We start from the raw sequence: 27,435 nt of genomic DNA, 5'->3' as shown, positions 1-27,435 counted from the left end.
GGGTGACCTCAGAGAACGACTTGGCAAGATGCAAAATGCAGAAGAATGTAGCCTTCTATAAATCAGTTATAAATTCCTCTATCAATATAGATGAGTCTTCAGAAGGTCCCAAATCATTGATCTACTCAATTTACAAATATTTATTAAGTGCCTACTTTGTCACAGGCATGGATGAGCGTTCCCTTCTGTCTAAAGCTCCCCCTATGTCCTATGTTTTGTTACTTCTGTTTCTCAGAAGCATCACTCTATTGATTATTGCTCTTATTTTCTGTGCCTTCAGTCTCTCTCAGCTGGCTCCTTTTATTTTATTTATTTTATTTTTATTTTTATTTTTGAGACAGAGTCTTACTCTTTTGCCCAGGCTGGACTGCAGTGGCAGGATCCCAGCTCACTGCAACCTTCGCCTCCCAGGTTCAAGCGATTCTCCTGCCTCAGCCTCCTGAGTAGCTGGGATTACAGGTGCCCTGGCTCCTTTTTAACATATCTCTTTCATATAAAAAGTAAAAACGTGGGCCGGGCAAGGTGGCTTACGCCTGTAATCCCAGCACTTTGGGAGGCCGAGGCAGGCGGATCACCTGAGGTCGGGAGTTTGAGACCAGCCTGACCAACATGGAGAAACCCCGTCTCTACTAAAAATACAAAATTAGCCGGGCGTGGTGGCACATGCCTGTAATCCCAGCTACTCAGAGGCTGAGGCAGGAGAATCGTTTGAACCTGGGAGGCAGAGGTTTTGCAGTGAGCTGAGATTGTGCCATTGCACTCCAGCCTGGGCGACAAAAGTGAAACTCCATCTCAAAAAAATAAAATAAAAATAAAAAAAGTAAAAATGTCAGTCGGGCGCGGTGGCTCACACCTGTAATCCCAGCACTTTGGGAGGCCAAGGCGGGTGGATCACAAGGTCAAGAGATCGAGACCATCCTGGTCAACATGGTGAAACCCCGTCTCTACTAAAAATACAAAAATTAGCCGGGCATGATGGCGCGCACCTGTAATCCCAGCTACTCGGGAGGCTGAGGCAGGAGAATTGATTGAACCTGGGAGGCAGAGGTTGTAGTGAGCCGAGATCGCGCCACTGCACTCTAGCCTAGCGACAGAGCGAGACTCCGTCTCAAAAAAAAAAAAAAAAAAGACGCAGGGATGGAGTTTGCCGCCTGAAAGGATACAGGAAGGAGAGGCGAAAAACTTATCTCAATTCTCACTGCTTCCTTACAACTGGCGACTAAGTGGACCAAAAACCTCCAAAAACCTCAGTTGGCTGGGCTACGGGGTCCTTGCTATCCTTCCTGGGCTTCTGTACCCGGCCGGAACTTTAGTGTTCTGACGCCTTGTTTGGCATCGGAAGGGAAAAGCAGATGGACCTATACGGGTAAAGTGGCTTCTGGGCGGAAGCCACACTATAGGCTCAGGGAGGTAAGCGGTGGCAGGCCGGCGGCTGGTGTGTCCCGAGTGTGGGGCGACAGAGCCCTGGCACTTGAAGGTTGAGGGGGCCTCCCCAGCGCGGCGAATGTCTGGCCTCCGGAGGCCAGGCCGTGAGTGCGGGAGGTAAACGCCAAGGCAGAAGAGTTTTGCCACTCACTACCTGTGTGACCTCGGGTAAATTAGTCTTGGAACGTCAGTTTCCTCGTCTCCATAATTGTAGTAATAATGGTACCTCTCTCAGGATTGTTGTGAGCCGTCAGTGAAACACTTAGAGCAGTTTCTGGCACATGGTAAGCCATGGATAGCTTTACTAACTCTACTCACTTCTAGCTGCGTGGATTGTGTTGTCAAAACCCACCGTCAACCTCAGGGCGGTATTGCCCAGTTAATAGGTTAGATTTTCTGTTCACTGGTAGAAAAAAAAAAAAAATGAAACAAAGCATTTATAATTAAAGTTATATTATTAGAGAAATAACACTACGGAGGGTTTGGAAAACATGAGCTATCATTTGTTTCTCAAATTTTGGTATGTGTAGAGGTAAAATCATTTAAGTGCAACCGGCGCGGGGGAATTTAAATATTATCCATAATTCCAGGACCTCAGATTAGCTGTTAATTTTTCCTGGTTCCCTTAACGTTTATAATACATGTGAAAACATACTGTTTACATGGTTTTGATTTATCAACAAACCTTATTGATAATGTCGGCTGGGCGCGGTGGCTCACGCCTGTAATCCCAGCACTTTGGGAGGCCTAGGCGGGCGGATCACTTGAGGTCAGGAGTTCGAGACCAGCCTGGCCAACATGGTGAAACCCTGTCTCTACTAAACATACAAAAATTAGCTGGGCGTGGTGGCACACGCCTGTAATCCCAGTGGCTGAGGCAAGAGAATGACTTGAAACCAGGAGGTGGAGGTTACAATGAGCCGAGATCGCGCAACTGCACTCCAACTTGGGTGACAGAGCTGGACTCTGTCTTAAAAAAAAAAAAAAAAAAAAAGTTAGGCATGGTGGCGGGTACCTGTAATTGCAGCCACTCGGGAGGCAGAGGCAGGAGAAGCACCTGAACCCGGGAGGCGGAGGTTGCAGTGAGCCAGGATCGTGCCATTGCACTCCAGCCTGGGTGACACAGCGAGACTTCATCTCAAAAAAAAAAAAAAAAAAAAAAAAAAAAAAGGCTGGGTGCAGTGGCTGGCTGACTCCTGTAATCCCAGCACTTTAGGAGGCCCACGTGGGCGGATCACCTGAGGTCAGGAGTTCGAGACCACTCTGGCCAACATGGTGAAACCTCATCTCTACTGAAAAAAAAAAAAAAAAAAAACTACAAAAATTAGCTGGTCATGGTGGTGCCCGCCTGTAATCCCAGCTATTCAGGAGACTGAGACAAGAGAATCGCTTGAACCCAGGAGGCGGAGATTGCAGTGAGCGGAGATCTCCAGCCTGGTGACAGAGCAAGACTCCGTCTCAAAAAAAAAAAAAAGTATTGATAATGTCATTTTACCTATTGGTGTCTGTATCCTACAGAAAGGAAATATGTATCTGACTTGTTTCATAGGATTTGTGTGTGGATGGCATGAGATAATATATATCAGGGTGATACGAAAGTATTAGGAGTAGGCTGGGCGTGGTGGCTCACACCTGTAATCCCAGTTCTTTCAGAGGACAAGGCAGGTGGATCACGTGGTCAGGAGATCGAGACCATCCTGGCTAACACAGTGAAACCCTGTCTCTACTAAAAATACAAAAAAAAAAAAAAAAAAAAAAATTAGCCGGGCGTGGTGGCGGGTGCCTGTAGTCCCAGCTACTCAGGAGGCTGAGGCAGGAGAATGGCATGAACCCGGGAGGCAGAGCTTGCAGTGAGCTGAGATCATGCCACTGCACTCCAGCCTGGGTGACAGAGTGAGACTCTGTCTCAAAAAAAAAAAAAAGTATTAGGAATGGTATTCATCAGGTGCAGTGGCTCATGCCTGTAATCCCAGGTACTCCAGAGGCTGAGGCAGGAGGATCACTTGAACCCAGGAGTTAGAGACTAGTCTGAGCAATATAACAAGACCTCATCTCTATTTTTTTTTTGAGGTGGAGTTTTGCTCTTGTTGCCCAGGCTGGAGTGCAATGGCGTGATCTTGGCTCACCACAACCTCCACCTCCTGGGTTCAAGCGATTCTCCTGCCTCAGCCTCCCGAGTAGCTGGGATTACAGTCATGCGCCACCACACCGGGCTAATTTTGTATTTTTAGTAGAGATGGGGTTTCTCCATGTTGGTCAGGCTGGCCTCAAACTCCTGACCTTGTCATCCACCCACCTTGGCCTCCCAAAGTGCTGGGATTACAGGCGTGAGCCACCGCGCCTGGCTTTACAATTTTTTATTTTTATTTATTTCTTTATTTTTTAGACAGAGTCCTGCTCTGTTGCCCAGGCTGGAGTGCAGTGGCTTGATCTTGGCTCACTGCAACCTCCCACTCCTGGGTTCAAGCGATTTTCCTGCTTCAGCCTCCCGAGTAGCTGGGATTATAGGTGCCCGCCACCATGCTATAGGTGCCCGCCACCACACCCAGCTAATTTTTGTACTTTTTTTTTTGAGACAGAGTTTCACTTTTGTTGCCCAGGCTGGAGTGTGATGGTGCAGTCTTGGCTCATTGCAGCCTCTGCCTCCCAGGTTCAAGCGATTCTCCTGCCTCAGCCTCCCGAGTAGCTGGGATTACAGGTGCCCACCACCATGCCCTGCTAATTTTTTTTGTTGTTATTGGAGTCACCCTGTCACCCAGGCTGGAGTGCAGTGGCACGATCTCGGCTCATTGCAACCTCTGCCTCCCAGGTTCAAGTGATTCTCATGCCTAGGCATGCCGAGTAGCTGGGATTACAGGCATGGGCCACCACACCTGGCTAATTGTTTGTATTTTCTGTAGGGGTTTCACCATGTTGGTCAGGCTGGTCTTGAACTCCTGACCTAGGTGATCCACCTGCCTTGGCCTCCCAAAGTGTTGGGATTATAGGCATGAGCCACCGTGCTAGGCCAATTTTTGTATTTTTAGTGGAGACGGGGTTTTACCATGTTGGGCAGGCTGGTCTCCAACTCCTGACGACAAGTCATTTGCCTGCCTAAGACTCCCAGAGTGCTGGGATTACAGGTGTGAGCCGCCGTGGTGGGCTACAATTTTTTTTTTTTTTTTTTTGAGATGGAGTTTCGCTCTTGTCACCCAGGCTGGAGTGCAGTGGTGCAATCTCGGCTCACTTGCAACCTCCACCTTCTGGGTTCAAGTGATTCTCCTGCCTCAGCCTCCCCAGTAGCTGGGATTACAGGCGCTCTCCAACACGCCCAACTAATTTCTGTATTTTTAGTGGAGACGAGGTTTTACCATGTTGGCCAGGCTGGTCTTGAACTCCTGACCTCAAGTGATCTGGCCACCTCGGACTCCCAAAGTGCTGGGATTACAGGTGTGATGCACCGCGCCCGGCCAACATTTTTTTAAAAAATTAGCTGGGCATGGTGGTGTGCACCTGTAGTCTCAGCTACCTTGGAGGCTGAGGTGGGAGGATCATTTCAGCCCAGGGCCCAGGAGTTCAAGGCTACAATGAGTTATTCATCTTGCCACGGCGCTGCAGCCTGGGTGACAGAGCAAGACCCTGTTTTTTGTTTTTTTTTTTTTTTTCCACATGGAATTTTGCTCTTGTTGTCCACGCTGGAGTGCAGTGGCGTGATCTCGGCTCACTGCAACCTCTGCCTCCCAGGTTCAAGTGATTCTCCTGCTTAAGGCTCCCTAGTAGCTGGGATTACAGGCGTCTGCCACCACGCCTGGATTATTTTTAGTAGAGATGGGGTTTCACCATGTTGTCAAGGCTGGTCTCGAACTCCTGACCTCAGGTGATCCATCTGCCTCGGCCTCCCAAAGTGTTGTGATTACAGGCATGAGCTACTGCACCCGGCCTGACCCAGTCTCTTATAAAAAGAAAATTAAAAAAAAGGCCGGGGACAGTGCATCATTCCTACAACCCAGCACTTTGGGAAGCTGAGGGGAGAATCACTGGATCCTAGGAGTTCGAAACCATCATGGGCAACACAGGGAGATCCATTTCTTTTTCTTCCTTTTTTTTTTGAGACAGAGTCTCACTCTGTTGCCAGGTGGAGTGCAGTGGCACGATCTTGGCTCACTGCAACCTCCTCCTCCCAGGTTCAAGGAATTCGTCTGCCTCAGCCTCCTTAGTAGCTGGGACCACAGGTGCGCACCACCACACCCAGCTAAGTTTTGTATTTTTAATAGAGACGGGGTTTCACCATGTTGGCCAGGATGGTCTCGATCTTTTGACCTCGTGATCCACCCGCCTCAGCCTCCCAAAGTGCTGGGACCGTGCGCGGCCAGGGAGATCCATTTCTACAAAAAATTTAAAAATTAGCTGGGCATGGTGGTGTGTGCCTGTAATCCCAGCTACTTGGGAGGCTGAGATGGGAGGATCACTTGATCCCAGAAAGTAGAGGCTACAGTGAGCTGTGATTGTGCCACTGCACCCAACCTGGGCCACAGAGCAAGACCTTGTCTCAAATAATAATAATATAATAATAATAATAATAATAATAATAATAATAAAAAATAAGTTAACAAATTTCAAAATACCTGATTTCTGTTGAATTTGAAATTGTGATGCATTCATTGGTATGCTGATAATTCTTCTATGTCTCTTCTGTTATAGGTAGAATTGGGTTATTTGCTGAAGCTTCTTGGTGGCCCTTGCTAGCCCAGGAAGAAACTTACATTTTGATTTTTTTGTACCATGGCTTTGGTTCACAAATTGCTGCGTGGTACTTATATTCTCAGAAAATTCTCTAAGCCAGCTTCTGCCTTGTATCCATTTTTGGGTATTCGCTTTGCAGAGTATTCCAGTAGTCTTCAGAAACCACTGGCTTCTCCTGGCAAAGCCTCCTCACAGAGGAACTGAAGGGGATTTGCAAGGAGATCACCAGAAAGAAGTTGCTTTGGATATAACTTCTCCTGAGGAGAAGCCTGATGTTAGTTTCGATAAAGCAATTAGAGATGAAGCAATGTACCATTTTAGGCATTTGAAGGATGAAATTGTGGATCATTGGAGAGGACCGGAAGGCCGCCCTCTGCATGAGGTCTTGCTGGAACAAGCCAAGGTTGTCTGGCAGTTCCGGGGGATAAGTGGACAGTGACTTCTGATGAGACGACTGGAGGCAGAAGTGAAGTGTTTTGGAAAATGGGCAAGAATAACCAAAGTGCACTGCTATATGGAACTCTGAGCTGTGAGGCGCCTCAGGACGGGGATTCTACCCGAAGTGGGTACTGTGCAATGATATCCAGGATTCCAAGGGTAGGTGAGGCCCAGGAGCCATGGTTTTCTAGTGAACAGGGGTGAACTTCATTGTAGCATAAACTATAGAAGATAGCTTTTGTTTCTGTAAATGAAAACACCTGGCATGTTATATTTGGCACCTCACCTGTGTCTGGGGATAAGTAACTATTGGCACAAGTGTGAAGTGGAAGCACAAGGGGGAAGTGGTTTCTGAGGAGGAGGAGTGACTTGTTTCTGGGCATTGCTCTGGGCCAGGAATGAGCATTGTTATGTTTCAGGAATCCTGAGAGGTTAGACATTTGAAAGATTTTTGGAGAATTTTCATCTCCTCTAACAAAGACCACAACCTCTGTAATGACCAGGGGGTTTGTAGAGTGGATGTAGGGTCAGCCTGTGGATTTCTTTTTTTTTTTTGAAATGGAGTCTTGCTCTGTCACCCAGGCTGGAGTGCAGTGGCGTGATCTCGGCTCACTGCAACTTCCACCCTCCAGGTTCAAGCGATTCTCCTGCCTCAGCCTCCTGAGTAGCTGGCACTACTGGTGCACGCCACCACGCCCGGCTAATTTTTGTATTTTTAGTAGAGACAGGGTTTCACCGTGTTGTCCAGGCTGGTCTTGAACTCCTGACCTCAGATGATCCACACCCCCCTTGGCCTCCCAGAGTGCTGGGATTACAGGTGTGAGCCACTGCGCCTGGCCCAAATATTCATTCTGGAATAATGAAAATAGTAGATAACATTTATTAAGCGTGGCCTGCCAGTCCTTGTGCTAAGCACTTTATATACATTATCCCATTTATTACTCACAACAGTCCCCTGAGGTAAGATCATCCCAGGTTTATGGATGAGGAAACAGACTTGGATAGATTTAGTAACTTGTCCAAAGTTACACAGCTAATAAATATTAGTTCATATCTAGACATCGGTATTTTTGACATCAGAGTACCTTTGATATTGCTATAACTAAATACCTTTGGAAATGAACACTGAATTCCACTTTTAAAGAGAGAGGCAGTATAGATAGTTGTTAAGCACACAGATTTTGGAGTTAAACAGCACTGGATATACCACTTATTAGCTGAGTGCTCAGTTTGTTTATCTGTAAAATGGGGTAAGATGCTAATAACCTATCATAGCATTGTTGTGAGGATTAAATTATGCATGCAAATTAATGCAAATATTCAATGGATGCTAGCTACTGTTGTTAAATATCACTTTTAAAACTTAACCTCTTTTCTCTATAGTTTTCTGACTTGTGGAAAGGCAGTTGTCATAAAATAGGCCACTCAGAAGTCATTGCTCCTTGGCCGGGCGCAGTGGCTCACACCTGTAATCTCAGCCCTTTGGGAGGCTGAGGTGGGTGGATCACCTGAGGTCGGGAGTTTGAGATCAGCCTGACCAACATGGCGAAACCCTGTCTCTACTAAAAATACAAAAAATTAGCCGGGCATGGTGGTGCATGCCTGTAATTCCAGGTACTTGGGAGGCTGAGGCAGGAGAATTGCTTGAACTTGGGAGGCAGAGGTTGCAGTGAGCTGAGATCGTGCCATTGCACTCCAGTCTGGGCAACAAGAGTGAAACTTCGTCTCAAAAAAAAAAAAAAAAAAAAGGCCAGGCGCGTAATCCCCGCACTTTGGGAGGCCAAGGCGGGTGGATCACCAGGTCAGGAGATTGAGACCATCCTGGCTAACACAGTGAAACCCCATCTCTACTAAAAATACAAAAAAATTAGCCGGGCGTAGTGTCGGGTGCTTGTAGTCCCAGCTATTTGGGAGGCTGAGGCAAGAGAATGACGTGAACCCAGGAGGCAGAGCTTGCAGTGAGCCGAGATTGCGTCACTGCACTCCAGCCTGGGTGACAGAGCAAGACTCCGTCTCAAAAAAAAAAAAAAAAGGAAAAAAAAAGTCATTGCTCCATAGGACCAGGTAAAGGAAATACATTCATTTCCATTCATTGAACACAGGTGAGTGCCTACCCCATGTAAACACTGTCCTGGGCCAGTTGTGTGTTGAACATTACCTTAGAAACATATAACTATGTCAGTATTTTGTGCTAAAATAGTAATCACTGGGTTTATCTGCCTTCTTATGGGGCAGAAAGTCAGAAAAATGGTTAGTGAATCCTGTTGATGATGCTGACTTGGTGATGACTCACATTTTGCTAATAGTGGAGAATGAGGTACAATTAACTTTACTTTCAATATCTTAGAGTGCTTTTGAGAGGAAGATGTCTTATGATTGGTCCCAGTTCAATACTCTGTATCTCCGTGTACATGGGGATGGTCGGCCTTGGATGGTGAATATCAAGGAGGACATAGATTTCTTCCAGAGGAGGAATCAGATGTATAGTTACTTCATGTTCACCCGTGGGGGACCCTACTGGCAGGAGGTCAAGGTAACAGCATAAATCTTCATTGTTTATAAAAATGAGGTCTTGGCTGGGTGAGGTGGCTCACGCCTGTAATCCCAGCAATTTGCGAGGCCGAGGCGGGTGGATCACCTGAGGTTAGGAGTTCGAGACCAGGTTGGCCAACATGATGAAACCCAGTCTCTACTAAAAATACAAAAAATTAGTTGGGCATGGTGGCACACGCCTGTAATCCAAGCTACTTGAGAGGCCGAGGCAGGAGGATTGCTTGAACCTGGGAGGTGTAGGTTGCAGTGAGCCAAGATCGTGCCATTGTACTCCAGCCTGGGCAACAGAGTGAGATGAGACTCTGTCTCAAAAAAAAAAGAGGTCTTGGAGATGATTGTTACATTGTAGTTTCTTTTTTGTTACTAATCTTTCTTGGAAGGTGGGGGTTGGTGGGTAGAAGAAAGGTTAAGAGACATAAATGAATTTTCATTAATATAAATGTTAACATACTAACTAGTAAATATTTTTGATAAGGATGTGGCCAGGTCCATGCTAAGTCACAGGTACATCTCTGCTCTGTGTCCAAATAGATGGGGATTGTTTGTTTTTTAGAAGTTTCTGCCATTTCACGTCTTCTAGGCAACTCTTGTAAAGTTGGTGTCCTAGGCCTGCATGGTGGCTCACACCTGTAATCCCAGCACTTTGGGAGGCCAAGGCAGACGGATCACTTGAGGTTGGGAGTTCGACACCAGCCTGACCAACATGGAGAAACACTGTTGTCTCTACTAAAAAAAATACAAAATTAGCCAGGCGTGGTGGCACATGCCTGTAATCCCAGCTACTCGGGAGGCTAAGGCAGGATAATTGCTTGAACCCGGGAGGCGGAGGTTTCAGTGAGCCGAGATCATGCCATTGCACTCCAGCCTGGGCAACAAGAGCCAAACTCTGTCTCAAAAAAAAAAAAAAAAAAGTTGGTGTCCTAGGCCAGGCGTGGTGGCTCATGTCTGTAATCTCAGTACTTTGGGAGGCCAAGGTGGGTGAATCACCTGAGATCAGGAGTTTGAGACCAGCCTGGTTAACATGGCAAAACCCCATCTCTACTAAAAATACAAACATTAGAGGCCAGGCACGGTGGCTCACGCCTGTAATCCCAGCACTTTGGGAGGCCGAGGTGGGCAGATCACAAGGTCAAGAGATCAAGACCATCCTGGCCAACATGGTGAAACTCTGTCTCTACTAAAAATAAAAAAAATAGTTAGGTGTGGTGGCGTAGTCCCAGCTACTCAGAAGGCTGAGGCAGGAGAATCACTTGACCCTGGGAGGCAGAGGTTGCAGTGAGCCGAGATGGGCCACTGCTCTCCAGCCTGGCGGCAGAGTGAGACTCCATCTCAAAACAAAACAAAACAAAACAAAACAAAAAGGCCAGGCATGGTGGCTCACCCTGTAATCCCAGCACTTTGGGAGGCCGAGGCGGGTGGATCACGAGATCAGGAGATGGAGACCATTCTGGCTAACACGGTGAAACCCCGTCTCTACTAAAAAATACAAAAAAAATTAGCCGGGCGTGGTGGCATGTGCCTGTAGTCCCAGCTACTCAGGAGGCTGAGGCAGGAGAATGGCATGAACCCGGGAGGCGGAGCTTGCAGATCGCGCCACTGCACTCCAGGCTGGGCATGAGACTTCGTCTCAAAAAAAAAAAAAAAAATTAGCCGGGCATGGTGGTGCGTGCCTGTAATCCCAGCTACTAGGGGGGCTGAGGCAGGAGGATTGCTTGAACCTGGGAGGCGGAGGTTGCAGTAAGCTGAGATCGTGCCACTGCACTCCAGCCTGGGCAACAGAGCGAGACTCTGTCTCAAGAAAAAAAAAAAAAAAAAAAAAAAAAAACTCACAAGAAAGCCCCCATTTTGCTCATGTCATATACTTGAGGGTCATCCTGAATTCTTCTCCTTCGCCCCACATCCAGTCTATTAGCGAGTCCTGTCACCTCTGCTTCCAAAATACACTCAGCAGCTGACCATTTCTAGCCATTTCTTCTACTCCCACCCTGGTCCAGGTGTTTGGATTATTGCAGCAGCTTCATTATTGATTTTCCTGTTTGTCTTCTTGCCCCACTAAAATCCTGGCTCCACAGCAGCCAGAGTGATCTTTCTGAAACATAGTTCAGATGACATCATTTACATGCTCCTAAATGTACCTCCTAAGCATGTAACCTGTATTAGTCTGTTCTCGTGCTGCTGCTATGAAGAAACACCTGAGACTGGGTAATTTATAAAGGAAAGAGGTTTAATTGACTCACAGTTCTGCAGGGCTGGGGAGGCCTTAGGTAACTTATAAAATCATGGCAGAAGGGGAAGTAAACACATCCTCCTTCACATGGTGGCAGGAAAGAGAATGAGAGCCGAGTGAAGGGGTAATCTCCTTACAAAACCATCAAATCTTGTGAGAACTCACTATCACGAGAACAGTATGGGGGGAACCACCCCTATGGTTCAGTTAACTTCACCTGGTCCCTCCCTTGACACATGGGGATTACTACAATTCCAGATGAGATTTTGGGTGGGGACACAGCCAAACCATATCAGGACCCTTCAGTGGTTTCCCATTACAATTCGAATAAAGTCCAGCCTGGGCTAGGTGGCTCATGCTTTTAATCCCAGCACTTTGGGGGGCTGAGATGGGCAGATCACTTGAGGTCAGGAGTTTGAAACCAGCCTGGTCTACATGGTGAAATCTTGTGTCTACTAAAAATACAAAAAATTAGCTGCAGGTGGTGGCACATGCCTGTAGTCCCAGCTCCTCAGGAGGCTGAGGCAGGAGAATTGCTTGAACCTGAGAGGTGGAAGTTGCAGTGAGCCAAGATCGCGCCACTGTACTCCAGCCTGGGCGACAGAGTAAGAGTCCATTTCAAAAAAATAAATAAATAAAGTCCAAACTCCTGAACGTGGCCTATGGGCCTACAATATCAGACCCCTGTCTTCATCTTCCATCTCTCCTCCTACCTCCCTCCTCCACACCAGCCCCTTTTCTGTCAGATTCAACAACCTCATTTCCATCTCAGAGCTTTGCACTTAGTGTTGCTCTGCTGTAATGCTCTGCCCGCATGTCTTCACCTGCTTTCTCTTTCCTATCATTCACCTCTTGGCTCAAAAGTTACCTCAGAGAGGCCTTTCCTGATTGCTGTAACTAAAGTTGGACCCTTTAATCCAGTTATTTCAACACCACCATCCTATAACTTTCTTCATAGAACTTATCACTAACTAAAATTACTTTGTTCATTCATTCATCTGTTTATTGTCACTCTACTGCCTTCCCTGGAACATAAATTATATAAATTCTTTTTTTTTTTTTTTTTTTTTTTTTTTTTTTGAGGAGTCTCACTCTTATCGCCCAGGCTGGAGTGCGGTGGTGTGATCCCAGCTCACGGCCACCTTTGCCTTCCAGGTTCAAGAGATCCTCCTGCTGGGACTACAGGCGTGTACCACAACGCCCGGCTAATTTTTGTATTTTTAGTAGAGATGGGGTTTCATTCACCAAGTTGGCCAGGCTGGTTTCGAACTCCTGACCTCAAGTGATCCACCCGCCTCGGCCTCCCAAGGTTCTGGGATTATAGGCGTTTGAGCCATCACACCTGGCCCTAAATTCTGTAAATTCTGTGAGAGCAGGGATCTTGCTTATATTGTTCCTACCAGTTTCCCCTGCACCTGGAATTTTGTCCTAGTGCCTAGCACAAAATAAGCATTCAATACATACATATATATGTAGTAATATAGATATATAACACAAATTATATATACTTGTATTTAAGTAATATATATAATGAATTATTATACAAAATAACTACTTCATTATAAAAAACTTGGAAAATACAGAAAAAAAATCTTGTACTACCACTATCCAGTGATAAAATACTATTTTTATTTTATTATTTTTTTTTTTTGTGAGACGGAGTCTCGCACTGTCACCCAGGCTGGACTGCAGTGGCGGGATCTCGGCTCACTGCCAGCTCCGCCTCCCGGGTTCACACCATTCTCCTGCCTCAACCTCCCGAGTAGCTGGGACTACAGGTGCCCACCACCACGCCCGGCTAATTTTTTGTAGTTTTAGTAGAGACGGGGTTTCACCGTGTTAGCCAGGGTGGTCTTGATCTCCTGATCTCGTGATCTGCCCGCCTCGGCCTCCCAAAGTGCTGGGATTACGGGTGTGAGCCACCGTGCCCGGCACAAAAATACTATTTTTAATATGTGTCTTCCAGACTTTTCTAGTCACACTTTTCCCTTCCAGTGGTGTTTTATAACATATATACAGTATTTTCACTGAACTATTGTTTACAACTTTCTCTTCAAATATATTTCTACATCATTTTTAATATCTTCATGATATTATATAAGTAGACAACAATTTTGGCTGGGTCCAGTGGCTCACACCTGTAATCCTAGCACTTTGGGAGGCTAAGGCTGTGAATCATTTGAAGCTAGGAGTCTAAGACAAGCCTGAGCAACATGGCAAAACCCTGTCTCTACAAAAAATACAAAAATTATCCCAGCGTGGTGGCATGCACCTTTAGTCCCACCTACTCAGGAGGCTGAGGTGGGAGGATTGCTTGAACCTGAGAGGTCAAGGCTGCAGTGAGCTGAGATCACCCTACTGCATGCACTCCAGCCTGGGTGACAGAGTAAGACCCTGTCTCAAAAAAAAAATGTTTTTTTCTTAACTTGTTCTTCATTATGTACATGTAGATTTAGATTGTTTTCAGAGTTTTCTACTGTCAGAACAAACTCTGAGGTAAACATACTTAACTATTTTCATAGGCTATATTCCTAGAGATAAAATTACTGGAGTAACTATTAACATGTATAATTCGTTTTTATTTATGTTCATTAAAATTTATTTACTTATTTGAGACAGGGTCTCTCTTCTGTTGCCCATGCTGGAGTGCAGCATGGGCTCGCTGTAGCCCCAACCTCCCAGTCTCAGGTGATCCTCCCACCTTAGCCTCCTGAATAGCCAGGACTACAAGGATGCACCACTATGGCTGGATAAGTTTTTTGTTTTTTTAGTAGAGTCTTGGTTTCACCATGTTGCCCAGGCTGGTCTTGAACTCCTGGGCTCAATTGATCCTACTGTGTTGGCCTCCCAAAGTGCTGGGATTACAGGTGTGCACAACCATGCCCAGCCATTTTCTTCCTTTGTTAAACTCAAAATATAAATAAAATTAGCATACTCTGTACCTGTTTTTTGTGTTTTTAAAATTTAGGAATATATCCTGGAGAGCTTCTGTATAATTATTTAGGCAAGGTGTGGTGGTTCATGCCTGTAGGCCAAGGTTGGCAGATTACTTGAGCTCAGGAGTTTAAGACCAGCCTGGCCAACATGGTGAAACACTGTCTCTACCAAAAAAAAAAAAAAAAATTAGCCGGGTGTGGTGGTGTGCACCTATAGTCCCAGCTACTCAGGAAGCTGAGGTGGGAGAATCGCTTGAAACTGGGAGGTGGAAGTTGCAGTGAGCCAATATCGCACCACTGCACTCCAGCCTGGGTAACAGAGTGAGACCCTATCTCAAAACAAAACAAAACACAAACAATTAAGGCCAGATATAGTTTTAAAAGATCGCGCTTAATAATAAGTAAATTACATAGAGAAGAAATATGAAAATAAAGTTGATGAATAAAAAGGCACACTCGAAAATTCAAGAGTAGAAGGAATAGGACATTTCTTTTTGTTCTGTTTCTAATGTAGGAAGGAAGGGAAATGTTAAAATTCTTTTTTCTTTTTTTTTTTTTTCTGAGACAGAGTCTCACTCTGTTGCCCAGGCTGGAGTGCAGTGGTGCGATCTTGGCTTACTGCAACCTCTGCCTCCCAGGTTCAGGCAACAAAGTGAGACCCCATCCTCCACAGAAAGAAAAAAAAAAAAAAAAGCTGTGTTTAGGATACTAGTCTTTTTTCCATAAATGTTACAAATATTTTTTTCATAGTTAACCCTTTATCGTTTGGCCTGGGTTATATCTTTGATCCAAATGGCTAGCCATTTGTCATAATACATATATTAAATAATTTTAGAATAAATGTAAACTCTTATTTTATCGTTACAATTACATGCAGGTGCCTCAATTGCTTACATTTCAGTTATGAAGTAAATGCTTTCTTCTTTCAGATTCCTTTTTCCAAATTTTTCTTCCCTAATCGAGGAAGAATCCAGGATGTTCAGCATGAGCTACTGCTCCTGGCCTATGGATGCCCTTTATCAGTTTCAGGAATTCCCTTCTATTCCTAGTTGGCTGAGAGGTTTATTTTCCTTTCATGAATAGGTATTAAATTTTGTCTAATGCTTTTTCTGCATCTATTGAGATGGTGATATGGGTTTTGTCTTATAGCCTGTTAGTATAGTAAATTATATTGATTGATTTTAAAATATTAAGGCAACCTTGTATTCCTGGGATGAAACTAACTTGGTCATGATACATTGTTGTTTGTATTTACTACTGTATTCATTTTGCTAAGTTTTAAAAGGATTTTTGAAAAAAATAAAGAGGATTTTGTGTCTAGATCCATGAAGGATATGTGTGTAGTTTCTTTTCTTGTAACATCTTTGTGTCATTTGGTATCTGGTAATGCTAGCTTCAAGATGAGTTGGTAAGTGACCTCTCCTCTTCTATATACTAGAAACATTTGTGCAGAATTGATGTTGTTTCTTCCTTAAGTGTCCAATGAAGCCATGTAGACCTGGAGTTTTCTTTGTGGAAGTATTTTTTTTTTTTTATCAAGAATTCAATATCTGGGCTAGACGAGATGGCTCACACTTGTAATTCCAGCACTTTGGGAGGGTGAGGCAGGAAGAATATTTGAACCCAGGAGTTTGAAACCAGCCTGAGAAATATAGCGAGACTCTGTCTCTACAAAAATATTTTTACAAAATTAGCCAGTTGTAGTGAGGTGCACCTGTAGTCCCAGCTACTTGGGAGGCTTGGGCAGAAGGATCGCTTGAGCCCAGGAGGTTGAGGCTGCAGTGAGCTATGATTGCACCATTGAACTCAAACTTAGAAGTCAGAGCAAGACCCTGTCTTAAGAAAAAAAAAAAAAAATCAGGTTTGTTTTTTTTTTCTTTTTTTAGACGGGGTCTGGCTCTGTCGCCCAGGCTGGAGTGCAGTGGTATGATCTTGGCTCACTGGAACGTCTGCCTCCCGGGTTCAAACATTTCTCCTTGCCTCAGTCTTCTAAGTAACTGATTACAGGCACACACCACCACACCCAGCTAATTTTTGGATTTTTAGTGGAGATGGGGTCTCACCACGTTGACCAGGCTGGTCTCCAATTCCTGACCTCAAGTGATCTGCCTGCCTCGGCCTCCCAAAATGCTGGGGTTACAGGCGTGATGTCTCATTTTTCCTTAGTGGGCTTTGGTAGTTTGTGTTTTTCAAGGAAATTGTCCATTTCATCTAACTTACTAAATGTATTCACATAAAGGTTTTAATAATCTACCCTACTGTCATTTTAATTTTTGTACAATTTGTAGTGGTGTCTCTTCTGCTCTTTCTGGTGTGGTTAATCTGTGGTTAATTCTCTCTTTTATTCCTGATCAGTCTAGCCAGAGGTTTATCAACTTTAGCGTTGTATTTATAGAACCTACTTCTGGTTTTACTGACTTTTGCTGATGTTTTTGTTTTATATTTCATTTATTTTGGCTTTTTTTTTTTATCTTTGAGATGGAGTCTTGCTCTGTTTCCCAGGCTGGTGTGCAGAGGAGTGATCTTGGCTCACTGCAGCTTCTGCCTCCCGGGTTAAAACGATTCTCCCACATAAGCCTATTTTGGCTATTATTTTTATTATTTCCTTTCTTCTGCTAATTTTGGTTTTACTTGACTCTTCCTTTTGTGGTTTCTTAAAATACAAGCCTCGGCCGGTGCAGTGGCTCACACCTGTAATCCCAGCACTTTGGGAGGCTGAGGGAGAGGATCCCTTGAGGCCAGGAGTTCAAGACCAGCCTGGCAAACATGGTGAGACCCCTTCTCTGCTAAAAATACAAAAATTAGCCAGGCATGGTGGTGCATGCTTGTATTTCCAGCTACTCAGGAAACTGGGGCATGAGAATTGATTGAACCCAGGAGGCTGAGGTTGCAGTGAGCTGAGATTGCACCACTGCTCTCCAGACTGTGCGACAGAGTGAGACTTTGCCTCAAAACAAACAAAAAAATAAAGTAAATGCTTACATTATTGATTTGAAATATTTCTTATTTTGTAATATGTCAAAGTGGTGCTATAAATTTCCCTCATAGCACTACTGTGGCTGCATCTCAGAAAATTTGATATGTCCTGTTTTTACTTTCATTCAATTCAAAATATGATCTAATTTTCCTTGTGATTACATATTTGACCCATGGGTTATTTAATTTCTAAATATGTGGAGATTTTCTAGATATCATTCCATTATTATTTTCTACTTTTTCCTTTTTCTTCTATTTATTAACTTATTTACTTATTTTCAGTTCCCTCTCAGGCTCTAAATTATGTTATTATTTTCTTTTCTTTCTTTTTTTTTTTTGAGATAGAGTCTCTGTCGCCCAGGCTGGAGTGCAGTGGTGTGATCTTGGCTCACTGCAACCTCTGCCTCCCAGGTTCAAGCAATTCTGCTGCCTCAGCCTCCTGAGTAGCTGGGATTACAGGCAGACACCATAATGCCCGGATAATTTTTTTGTATTTTTAGTAGAGATGGGGTTTCACCATATTGGCCAGCCTGGTCTTGAACTTCTGACCTCAAGTGATCTGCCCACCTCGGCCTCCCAAAGTGCTGGGATTAGAGGTGCGAGCCACCGCGCCCAGCCTCTGTTATTATTTTCTAGTTTAATTCCATCGTGTTCAGAGATGTACTTTGTATGATTGGAATCCTTTAAAATTTATTTATTTATTTATTTTTAATATGGAGTCTCACTCTGTTGCCCAAGCTAGAGTGCAATGGCCTAATCTTGGCTCACTGCACTCTCCACCAACCAGGTTTAAGTGATTATCCTGCCTCAGCCTCTCGAGTAGCTGAGATTACAGGGGCACGGCACCACGCCTGGCTAATTTTTGTATTTTTAGTAGAGATGGGGTTTCATTGTGTTGGCCAAGCTGGTCTCAAACTCCTGACCTCAGTTAATCCACCTGCCTTGGCCTCCCAAAGTGCTGGGATTACAGGCGTGAACCAACTCTCCCGGCCTCTTTTACATTTATTAAGACTTGTTTTATGCCTCCAAATATGGTATATCTTGGTGGATGTGCACTTGAAAAGAATGCATATCCTGCTGTTGTTGGATATTCCATTCATGTTGTTTATGTGGAATTGGTTAATAACATTGAGTCTTGTATACCTTTACTGAGTTTCTGTAAATTATGACTGATAACTGTTCTACAACTATTGAGAATGATGTGTTGAAATCTCCAATTATAATTTTGTATTTATCTACTACTTCTTTAGTTCTATTATTGTTTTTCATGTATTTTGATGATCTATGCTTAGGTGCATATATATTTAGAATTATATCTTCTTTATTAATTGACCTCTTTGTCATTCTGATATGTCCCTCTTTGTCTTTGGTAGTTTTTGTTGTTGTTGTTGTTGTTGTTGCTTTGAGACAGGGTCTCAATCTGTAGCGTCGACCTCCCAGGCTTAGATGTTTCTCCCACCTCAGCCTCCCAAGTAACTGGGACCACAGGCGCATGCTACCACAATTTGATAATTTTTAAAATTTTGTTGTAGAGATAAGATCTCCCTGTGTTGCCCAGGCTAGTCTCAAACTCCTGGGCTCAAGCAATCCTCCCTTCTCAGGCTTCCAAAGTGCTAAGATTACAGGTGTGGGCCAGTATGTCGCCCACTGCGTGGGCCAGTATTCTTTGTTTTGAAATCTACTTTGTCTGATATTCATTTAGCCATTCCAACTTTTTAAAATTTAGTTTTGTCAGTGTATGTCTTTTCCCATCTTTTTGCTCTTAAACTATCTGTTTTTATATTTGAATAGCTTTCTAGTATTTACCATATAGTTCGGTTTTGCTTTTTTATCCATTCTAACAATCACTGCCTTTTACTTGTGAGCATTTACATCATTTATATTTATGTAATTATTGATATGATTGGGTTTAAATCAATTTTGCTATTGGTTTTTCATTTGTTCCATCTGTGTATTGGTCTTTTTTTCTTTTGTATTTGGAGACAGATTTGCCCCCTGTCACCCAGGGTGGAGTGCAGTAGCGCTATTACAGCTCACTGCAGCTGGGCACTGGTCCATTTTTCTATCTTTTCTTTTGAGACAGGGCCTCCCTATGTTGCCCAGGCTGGATTCAAACTCCTGGGCTCAAGTGATCCTCCTGCCTTGATCTCTCAAAGTGTTGGCATTACAGGGGTAAGTCACCAGAGCCAGTCATTTTTTTTTTCACTTAATTCACAGAATTCAATGCCAACAGTTCTTTTCGTTCAACACTTTAACCATGTCACTCCATGGGGACGCTGTCTTGAGCCTTTGGTAAGCCTCATTCTCCAGGACCACACGGCAGGCGCGACAGCCCTAGGTCCACCCCACCCGGTAAGCTCCCTCCTGGAGGAGACAGAGATCCAGGACAGCTCTGGGGCAAGGCCGAGGAAGGAGGGACGACGGAGCAGGGAGGCCCGAAGAGTCCCCGCCTTTTGGGATAGTCGCCACCCTTGGACCCCCTCACCCTTGGGGACGTTGAGGAGTGTTAAAATCTCCAAGACGCGAGTCACTGGTACGAAGCCACAGCCATTTCGCAGCTTGTTCGGTGCAAGTGCAGAAGGTCCTAGTAGCCGAGCGTGGAGTCGAGCTAGTGGGCGGCGTTGGGCACCTTCGGCCGCGCCCTCAGCTGCACCCCCCGGTGGGCGGGGCCCGAGCCAGTCTCTAAAGCCACGCGGGCGCCGGCTCCGGGGCTGGTGCTTCCGACCGCTGCGCGCCGCTCCCGGGCTGTCGCAGTCTCCCGTTGCCGCCGTCATGTCCCGGCAGCTGTCGTGGGCCCGGCCAGCCACGGTGCTGGGCGCCATGGAGATGGGGCGCCGCATGGACGCGCCCACCAGCGCCGCAGTCACGCGCGCCTTCCTGGAGCGCGGCCACACAGAGATAGACACCGCCTTCGTGTACAGCGACGGCCAGTCCGAGACCATCCTGGGCGGCCTGGGGCTCGGGCTGGGCGGCAACGACTGCAGAGGTAACAGTGGCCCCGATCCTTCCCCTGCACGGTGCAGAGCTGAGCCTGTCCACAGCCATGCACCGCCCCGCGCTCCCTGGCCCCAAGCAGCACCCACAGCTTTGTCCCCCCACCGCCCCCGCCCCCGTCCTCAGCCTTGGGAACCCCAGGCTTCTTTGGCACGTCTAGTTCCGGACAACTTTTCTCTCATCTTCTCTTCTGTTGTCTCTCTTCTCTTCCGGGAGGTAGGCAGCACCCTCACTGACGCCTGGATGACTTGGTCTTGCCTGGAATGACTTGGCTAGCCCCTCTCTGGAGCACGAAAAACATTGGAATCTGGCATTGTGCAGCTCCTGTCCCCACCTGTGCCCTCCAGGTGCCCTTGACGGGCCTGATCTGCAGAAATTCTGTTCTTAGCGCCTGGCACTCCCTGGCACAGGCTGAAATCAGAGTTTGGACCCAGCACACTATCTGCGTCCTCCTTTGCACATGCCAGCCTGCTCCTGGCCCCGGACTTTGCTCTGAGTACCTTGTACTCACAAGGACACCTCACAAAGGTGGCAGTGCCAGGGAGCCTTGGCAGCTCCCTCAGGGGGATGAGGGATTGGGGTGGTACAGGGTCTCACTGCCCTCTCTGTGGGAGGCTCTGTCTGAGGCTATTGGAGAGAAATGGACACTAATCCACTCCAGGAAGCCCCAGTTCTAGAGATGGCTGGGGAGCCCAGAGTGACCCCTTCCTGGGAGGGACCCCGTGAAGAAAGAACGGATAGGAGTTTGCCAGGAAGAGTACCAGGGGCAAGGGCGTCAGGGCAGTGGGCATGGGTGTGGAAAGGCAAATGTGATTTGGCAATGCCGCGGGTGCTGGAGGAGGCAGGTGTGGCCGGAGGGGAGGATGTGTGTATAGGGGCAGGAGGAGCTGCCCTCAGTCTGATGCCATTTGCAGTGCTTAGGCCGATGCCTGGCAGGCACATGGTGAGGGCTGGGAAATGTTAGCTGTTTCTTTGTTCTTAGTATTAGCACCATTTGCCTCCTTCCACTCTGAGTGTCTGAGTGGAGTCTTATTTCTCCTCTGATTCACCACATGGTAGATCCAGAACGAACCGAGCCTGTGCATGCATCTCAGTGCCACACTCTTTCTAGATCACCTGGCTGCCACTCGGTGAGAGCTCTAACCATATTTCTGATTTTTTTTTTTTTTTTTTTTTGAGACAGGGTCTTGCTTTTTTGCCCAGGCTGGAGTGGAGTGGTGCGATATGGCTCATTTCAGTTTTGACCTCTCAGGGCTCAAGCCATCCTCCCACCTCAGTCTCCTGAGTAGCTGGGACTACTACAGTGCCACCACGCCCGGCTAATTTTTTGTATTATTCATCGAAACCAGAGTCTCACTTTGTTGCCCAGGCTGGTCTCAAACCCCTGAGCTCAAGTGATCCTCCTGCTGTGGCCTCCCAAAGTGCTGAGATTACAGGTGTGAGCCACCACAAATCTGCACCCTCTGCCTGGCCCTTATTTCTGATTTTTTTTTCTTTTCTTTTTTAATCCTTCTTTGTCTTCTGCCTGAGTCCAAGGTTGGCTGGCGAAAGTCCTCAGATCTGATCTGAAGTTAAGTTCAATTGAGAAGCAGAGGGGTGGTGGTGGAATGGATAAATTCCAGATGAATAGTTCCTCAAACCTGCTCCTTGCCAGGCCTCAAGGGCTCCAGTGACTGCCCTCCTGCCAGCCTAAGTGACTTCCTAAGTGTGAAAAGTGGGAAGAAGACTCTCCACTCACCTGTTAGTCCAGTTCACTAAGGAACTAAGATTCTTTTTTTTTTTTCTTTTGGTTTGTTTCTTTGTTTGTTTGAGAAGAAGTCTCACTCTGTCGCCAGGCCAGAGTGCTGTAGCACAATCTCGGCTCACTGCAACCTCCGCCTCCCAGGTTCAAGCAATTCTCCTGCCTCAGACTCCGGACTAGCTGGGGACTACAGGCGGACTCCACTACGCCCAGCTAATTTTTGTATTTGTATTAGAGACGGGGTTTCACCATGTTGGTCCAGCTGGTCTTGAACTCCTGACCTTCTGATTTGCCTGCCTTAGTCTCCCAAAGTGCTGGGATTACAGGCGTGAGCCACGGCGCCTGGCCCTGAATTTCATTTCTCTTTCCTCTCAGTGAAAATTGATACCAAGGCCATTCCACTGTTTGGGAACTCCCTGAAGCCTGACAGTCTCCGGTCCCAGCTGGAGACGTCACTGAAGCGGCTGCAGTGTCCCCGAGTGGACCTCTTCTACCTGCACATGCCAGACCACAGCACCCCGGTGGAAGAGACACTGCGTGCCTGCCACCAGCTCCACCAGGAGGTGAGGGGACCCCTGAGCTCTGGGAGGTGGTCCACTGCTGCTCTCCTTATCCTGATCCTAATGGTGAGAGCAGAGGCACCAGGGCAGTCCCAGGGTGGAACAGGGAACAGCCGCATTCCCCGGGGCCCCACCCTGGCCTCCCTTTCCTGGTCTGGGCTGCACTGTGTTCTGACTGGAGCCTCACCCGAGCAGGGCAAGTTCGTGGAGCTTGGCCTCTCCAACTATGCCGCCTGGGAAGTGGCCGAGATCTGTACCCTCTGCAAGAGCAATGGCTGGATCCTGCCCACTGTGTACCAGGTGAGGGCTGGGGCTGCAGAGCCCAAGGTCTCCAGAACTCCTGCTCATCCTGGGCTGTCTTTGCCCCTCTGACTGCCCCCATGCCCTCTGCGTAGCAGCCACTCCCCTGCTGAAAGCCTGCAGATGGCTCCCAGATACCCTCAGGATGCCATTCAAGTTCCTCAGGCTGGCCACTGGGCATCTGCTTCCTTCCTGCCTATCTGTGACCTTGGACCCTTCCTTCCCTACCTTCCCCTGCACTCAGCCTGGAACAAGCCCTTCCCCCACCACCGCCCCTTCCCTGGGAGAATGGTTCAGGTCTCACACAATGGTTCAGGTCTCTTCCTCTGGAAGCCTTTCTAGACGGGCCCAGAAGACCCTGAGACCTCAGGTCCTTGTTTACCTCCTCATGATTCATTGCACAAATATTTGTACACCTGCTTGGTGCCAGGCACTGGTCACAGAACTTTCTAGTCTATTATGATTGCCTCATGACTCGATTATAACTGTTTATACTTGACCTTACTACAAAATGTTTGAGGGAAGGGACCTTGTCCTTTTAGCTTTTGAATCTAAATCTGACAACCAGCCCATAGTTGGTGCTCATGAAAGTTGGCAGAATGAATGAATTTTCCTCGGGCATAAGCCCCTTTCACCAGCACCAGTAAGAATAAGTATATGCCCAGATAGTTAAAGTCCTAGAATTGTTAAGGTCTGAAATAAGGGTTCTATAAGGGTAAGTTTGAGGTCCCTTCTTTTGACACGTCCACCCTGTCCCTGGGGCCCTTCTCTTTGCAGGGCATGTACAACGCCACCACCCGGCAGGTGGAAACGGAGCTCTTCCCCTGCCTCAGGCACTTTGGACTGAGGTTCTATGCCTTCAACCCTCTGGCTGGTACGTGGAGCATTCCTGGCCCTGACTCAGCCTATTCCCAAACCACAGATGCCTAGCCCAGGACCTGGGAAACAGGGAGGGTTTGACAAGAGGCTGGGCTGCTTCCTTCAGCCCTCCTGGGTCCCTGCCCCTCCCCTAGACCAGAGCCCTGAGGGATGTGTCAGCTTCTGGGGCACTCTGGGCCCCGGGGCTGATTGCTGCCTTCCTGCAGGGGGCCTGCTGACTGGCAAGTACAAGTATGAGGACAAGGACGGGAAACAGCCCATGGGCCGCTTCTTTGGGACTCAATGGGCAGAGATCTACAGGAATCGGTGAGCTAGGGGTGCTTGGTGTGGATGGCTGGGGTGGGGTCAGCTTTATGTGGAATGAAGTCCTGAGCTGCTCCTGGGGTAAGGCCTTTCCTTGCTGTGTGCACCTACTCCCCTGCATTCCTTCAGGAATTTCCAAACCCTCTGTGGGTTTTCTTGTTGTCTTGGGACCTCCAGGAGGAAAGGAGGCTCCCTGGACCTCGGGGTCTTGAAGTCGTAGCTCTTTCCTGAGCTGAGCAATCACCTGCTAGGAAGGAAACAGCGAGCCTTGGGGGAAGGTCCAGGAGGCCTGGGGCTGAGTCCTGACCCGTCTCAGTGGCCTTCATGTCCTTAGGGGAAATGAGCAGGCTGATGAGTTCTCAGGAATAAAGATTCGTTGAGGTCTCTACGGAGGGGCCCAGCATCCGGTGTGGTTCTGATGCCCAGCAAAGTGGGAGACCTATGACCAGAAAGGACACCTGCCCCTCAGGGCTGCAGGGTGTGGGGTGGGGCAGTGGCCCTGGATGGCTCTTTGGTTGTGGCTCCCAGTGTGACCCTGATTGTACTGACCCCTGTGCCACCGTCCCCCCGAACAGCTTCTGGAAGGAGCACCACTTCGAGGGCATTGCCCTGGTGGAGAACGCCTTGCAGGCTGCGTATGGCGCCAGCGCTCCCAGCATGACCTCAGCTGCCCTCCGGTGGATGTACCACCACTCACAGCTGCAGGTAAGCAGTGACCCTGGGTGCTCAGCTTCTTCCCTTCCAGGGGGACCAGTATTCATTACCTTTAGGTGAAGCCCAAAGCATTTGTTTTCTCGATTCCTCTGAAATTTCTTTCTTCCAACTCTCATAAACACTCTTCCCACTGGTCTTTTTTTTTTTTTGACAGAGTCTCGCTCTGTTATCCCAGCTGGAGTGCAGTGGCACGATCTTGGCTCACTGCAACCTCTGCCTCCCAGACTCAAGCAATTCTCCTCCCCCAGCCTCCCAAGTAGCTGGGATTACAGGCATGTGCCACCATGCCCAACTAATTGTATTTATAGTAGAGACAGGGTTTCGCCAAGCTGCCTATGCTGGTCTTGAACGCCTGAGCTCAGACAATTCGCCCTCCTCAGCCTCTCAAAGTGCTGGGATTACAGGCTTGAGCCACTGCGCTCGGCCTTCCCATTGGTCTTTGATGGTATCTGAGTGCCAGGCTTTGTAATGAGGGCTTCACTGCAGGGATTTCATTATTCCTTCGGCTTTATGAAATAACTACCCCGTGTTATTGATGAGGAAACCGAGTTTCACCCAGCTGTTAAAGGGGCAGACATTTTAACACAGGTTCAACTGTAAAGCCCACTAGTCTCATCCTTTTGATGGGAGCTGGAATTTCCCTCTCTCAGTGCCTCATGTCTTCCTCTTTCAAATTTTTATCCAACTCCAGCCTTAGATGTTGCAATAGTGTCTGGCACATATATAGTAGGTGCTCAATAAATGGGAGCTAAGTGCTCTACATAATTTTTCACACACGACTATGTTGAAAATAGAGAAGAGGATTCAGTCTCAGAGAGGTTTAATAACTTAGCCACGTTTACACAGCTGCTGGGGGGCAGAACTGGGCTGTGAATGTAGGTCTGTCTGGAAGGATCGAGTGGTAGTAGGGGAAAGAAAACAGGTTTCGAGTCACATGGGTACAGCTATCCAAGGCACCGTAAGTTCTTTCTGGACATACGGGATATAAAAGAGCCCAAATCTCGGCAGGGGCATGACTGGGAGGGCTGTGAGTGGAGTCGCTGTGCAGCAGAAGAGGGTTGAAGTCTGGCCGTCTCCCTTGCAGGGTGCCCATGGGGACGCGGTCATCCTGGGCATGTCCAGCCTGGAGCAGCTGGAGCAGAACTTGGCAGCGGCAGAGGAAGGGCCCCTGGAGCCGGCCGTCGTGGATGCCTTTAATCAAGCCTGGCATTTGTTTGCCCACGAATGTCCCAACTACTTCCGCTAGGCTCATCGTGGCTCAGGCTGCCCAAGGCTTTTCTGTCACCTCTTTTACTCTCTCCTGCTTTGTCTAATTTAGAACTGCCTCAGTAAATTCTTAGGGATGGAAGTATTTGGACAAAAACCTAACAGTAGAGTCACCACCAAATGAAGAATAAAACCTCCCAGGGTGCTGTGTGTTAGTCTGTTTGCGTTGCTATAAAAGAATACCTGAGACTGGGTCATTTATAAAGAAAGAGGTTTCTTTGGCTCATGGTTCTGCAGTCTGTACAAGGGGGTGTGGTGCCGGCATCTGCTCTTGGTGAGGGCCGCAGGAAGCTTACAATCATGGCAGAAAGGGAAACGGAGCCAGCGTGTCACACGGTGAGAGAGGGAGCAACAGACAGGGGAGGAAATTCACACACTGATGGTGGGGATGTAAAATGGTACAACCACTTGGGAAAATAGTTTGGCAGTTTCTCAAAGGATTAAACATAAAATTACCATAGGATTCAGCAGTTCCACTTGTGGGCAAATAGCCGAGAGAAATGAAAACTTATCTCCCCACAAAAAAACTTGGGCTTGAGTTTTCACATTATCATTACTCACAATAGCCAATAAGTAAAAACAACCCAAATGTCCATGAATGAATGAATGGGTAAACAAAATGTGGTATATTCATACAACAGACTATTATTCGGCCATTAAAAAAAAAAGAGTGGCTCACACCTGTAATCTCAGCACTTTGAGAGGCCAAGGCAGGAGGATTGATTGAAGACAGGAGTTCCAGACCAGTCTGGGAAACAAAGCAAGACCCTGTCTCCACTAAACATAAAAAGAAAATTACTGGGGCCCCGGGGCACACACCTGTAGTCCCAGCTGCTCGGGAAGCTGAGGCGGGCTGATTGCTTGAGCTCAGGTATTCAAGTCTGGAGTGAGCTATGACTGTGCCACTGCACTCCAGCCTGGGCGACAGAGCAAACCCTGTTTCCAAACAAACAAACAAACAAACAAACAGAAGTACTTAAACATCTACAATGTAAGTGCACCTTGAAGACATGTTAAGTTAAAGAAGCCACTTACAAAAGGTTTCATATTGTATGATTTCGTTTATATGAAATGTACAGAATAGGCAAATCTATTTGAGAGAAAGAAAGTAGATGACTGCTTGCCTAGGACTGGGAGGAGGTTTGCGAGGAAATGGAGATTCACTGCTAATGAGGACAGGGTTTCTGTTGGGGGCGCTTATGAAGATGCTCTGAAATTGATTGTGATGGTTGTACAACTCTGAATACATGAAACAGCATTAAATCATCACTTTAAGTAGGTCAACTATATAGTGTCTGAATCATGTCTCAATACAGTTGTTTTTAAAAAACAAAACAGGCCGGGCGCGGTGTCTAATGCCTGAAATCCCAGAACTTTGAGAGGCCTAGGCAAGGGGATTGC

At 46.9% G+C, this 27,435-nt stretch overlaps 1 protein-coding gene across 1 annotated transcript; it reads left to right on the top strand.

The window, feature by feature from the left end:
• The first annotated feature begins 1,142 nt into the window (after positions 1-1,142).
• Positions 1,143-27,318, top strand: LOC105737551 (aflatoxin B1 aldehyde reductase member 3). The gene is made up of 10 exons (XM_030805424.1): positions 1,143-1,709; positions 6,106-6,744; positions 8,933-9,118; positions 19,495-20,263; positions 22,388-22,575; positions 22,768-22,872; positions 23,650-23,746; positions 23,958-24,057; positions 24,630-24,759; positions 25,853-27,318. The coding sequence occupies exons 2-10, from the start codon at positions 6,631-6,633 to the stop codon at positions 26,012-26,014; spliced, it is 1,851 nt and encodes a 616-aa protein (XP_030661284.1). The 5' UTR covers positions 1,143-1,709; positions 6,106-6,630; the 3' UTR covers positions 26,015-27,318.
• Positions 27,319-27,435: the final 117 nt, after the last annotated feature.

This window comes from Nomascus leucogenys, chromosome 24, assembly GCF_006542625.1.
Source record: "Nomascus leucogenys isolate Asia chromosome 24, Asia_NLE_v1, whole genome shotgun sequence".
NCBI lineage: Eukaryota > Metazoa > Chordata > Mammalia > Primates > Hylobatidae > Nomascus > Nomascus leucogenys.
The sequence above is the reverse complement of the archived record's forward strand: the minus strand, read 5'-3'. Positions and strand labels throughout refer to the sequence as shown.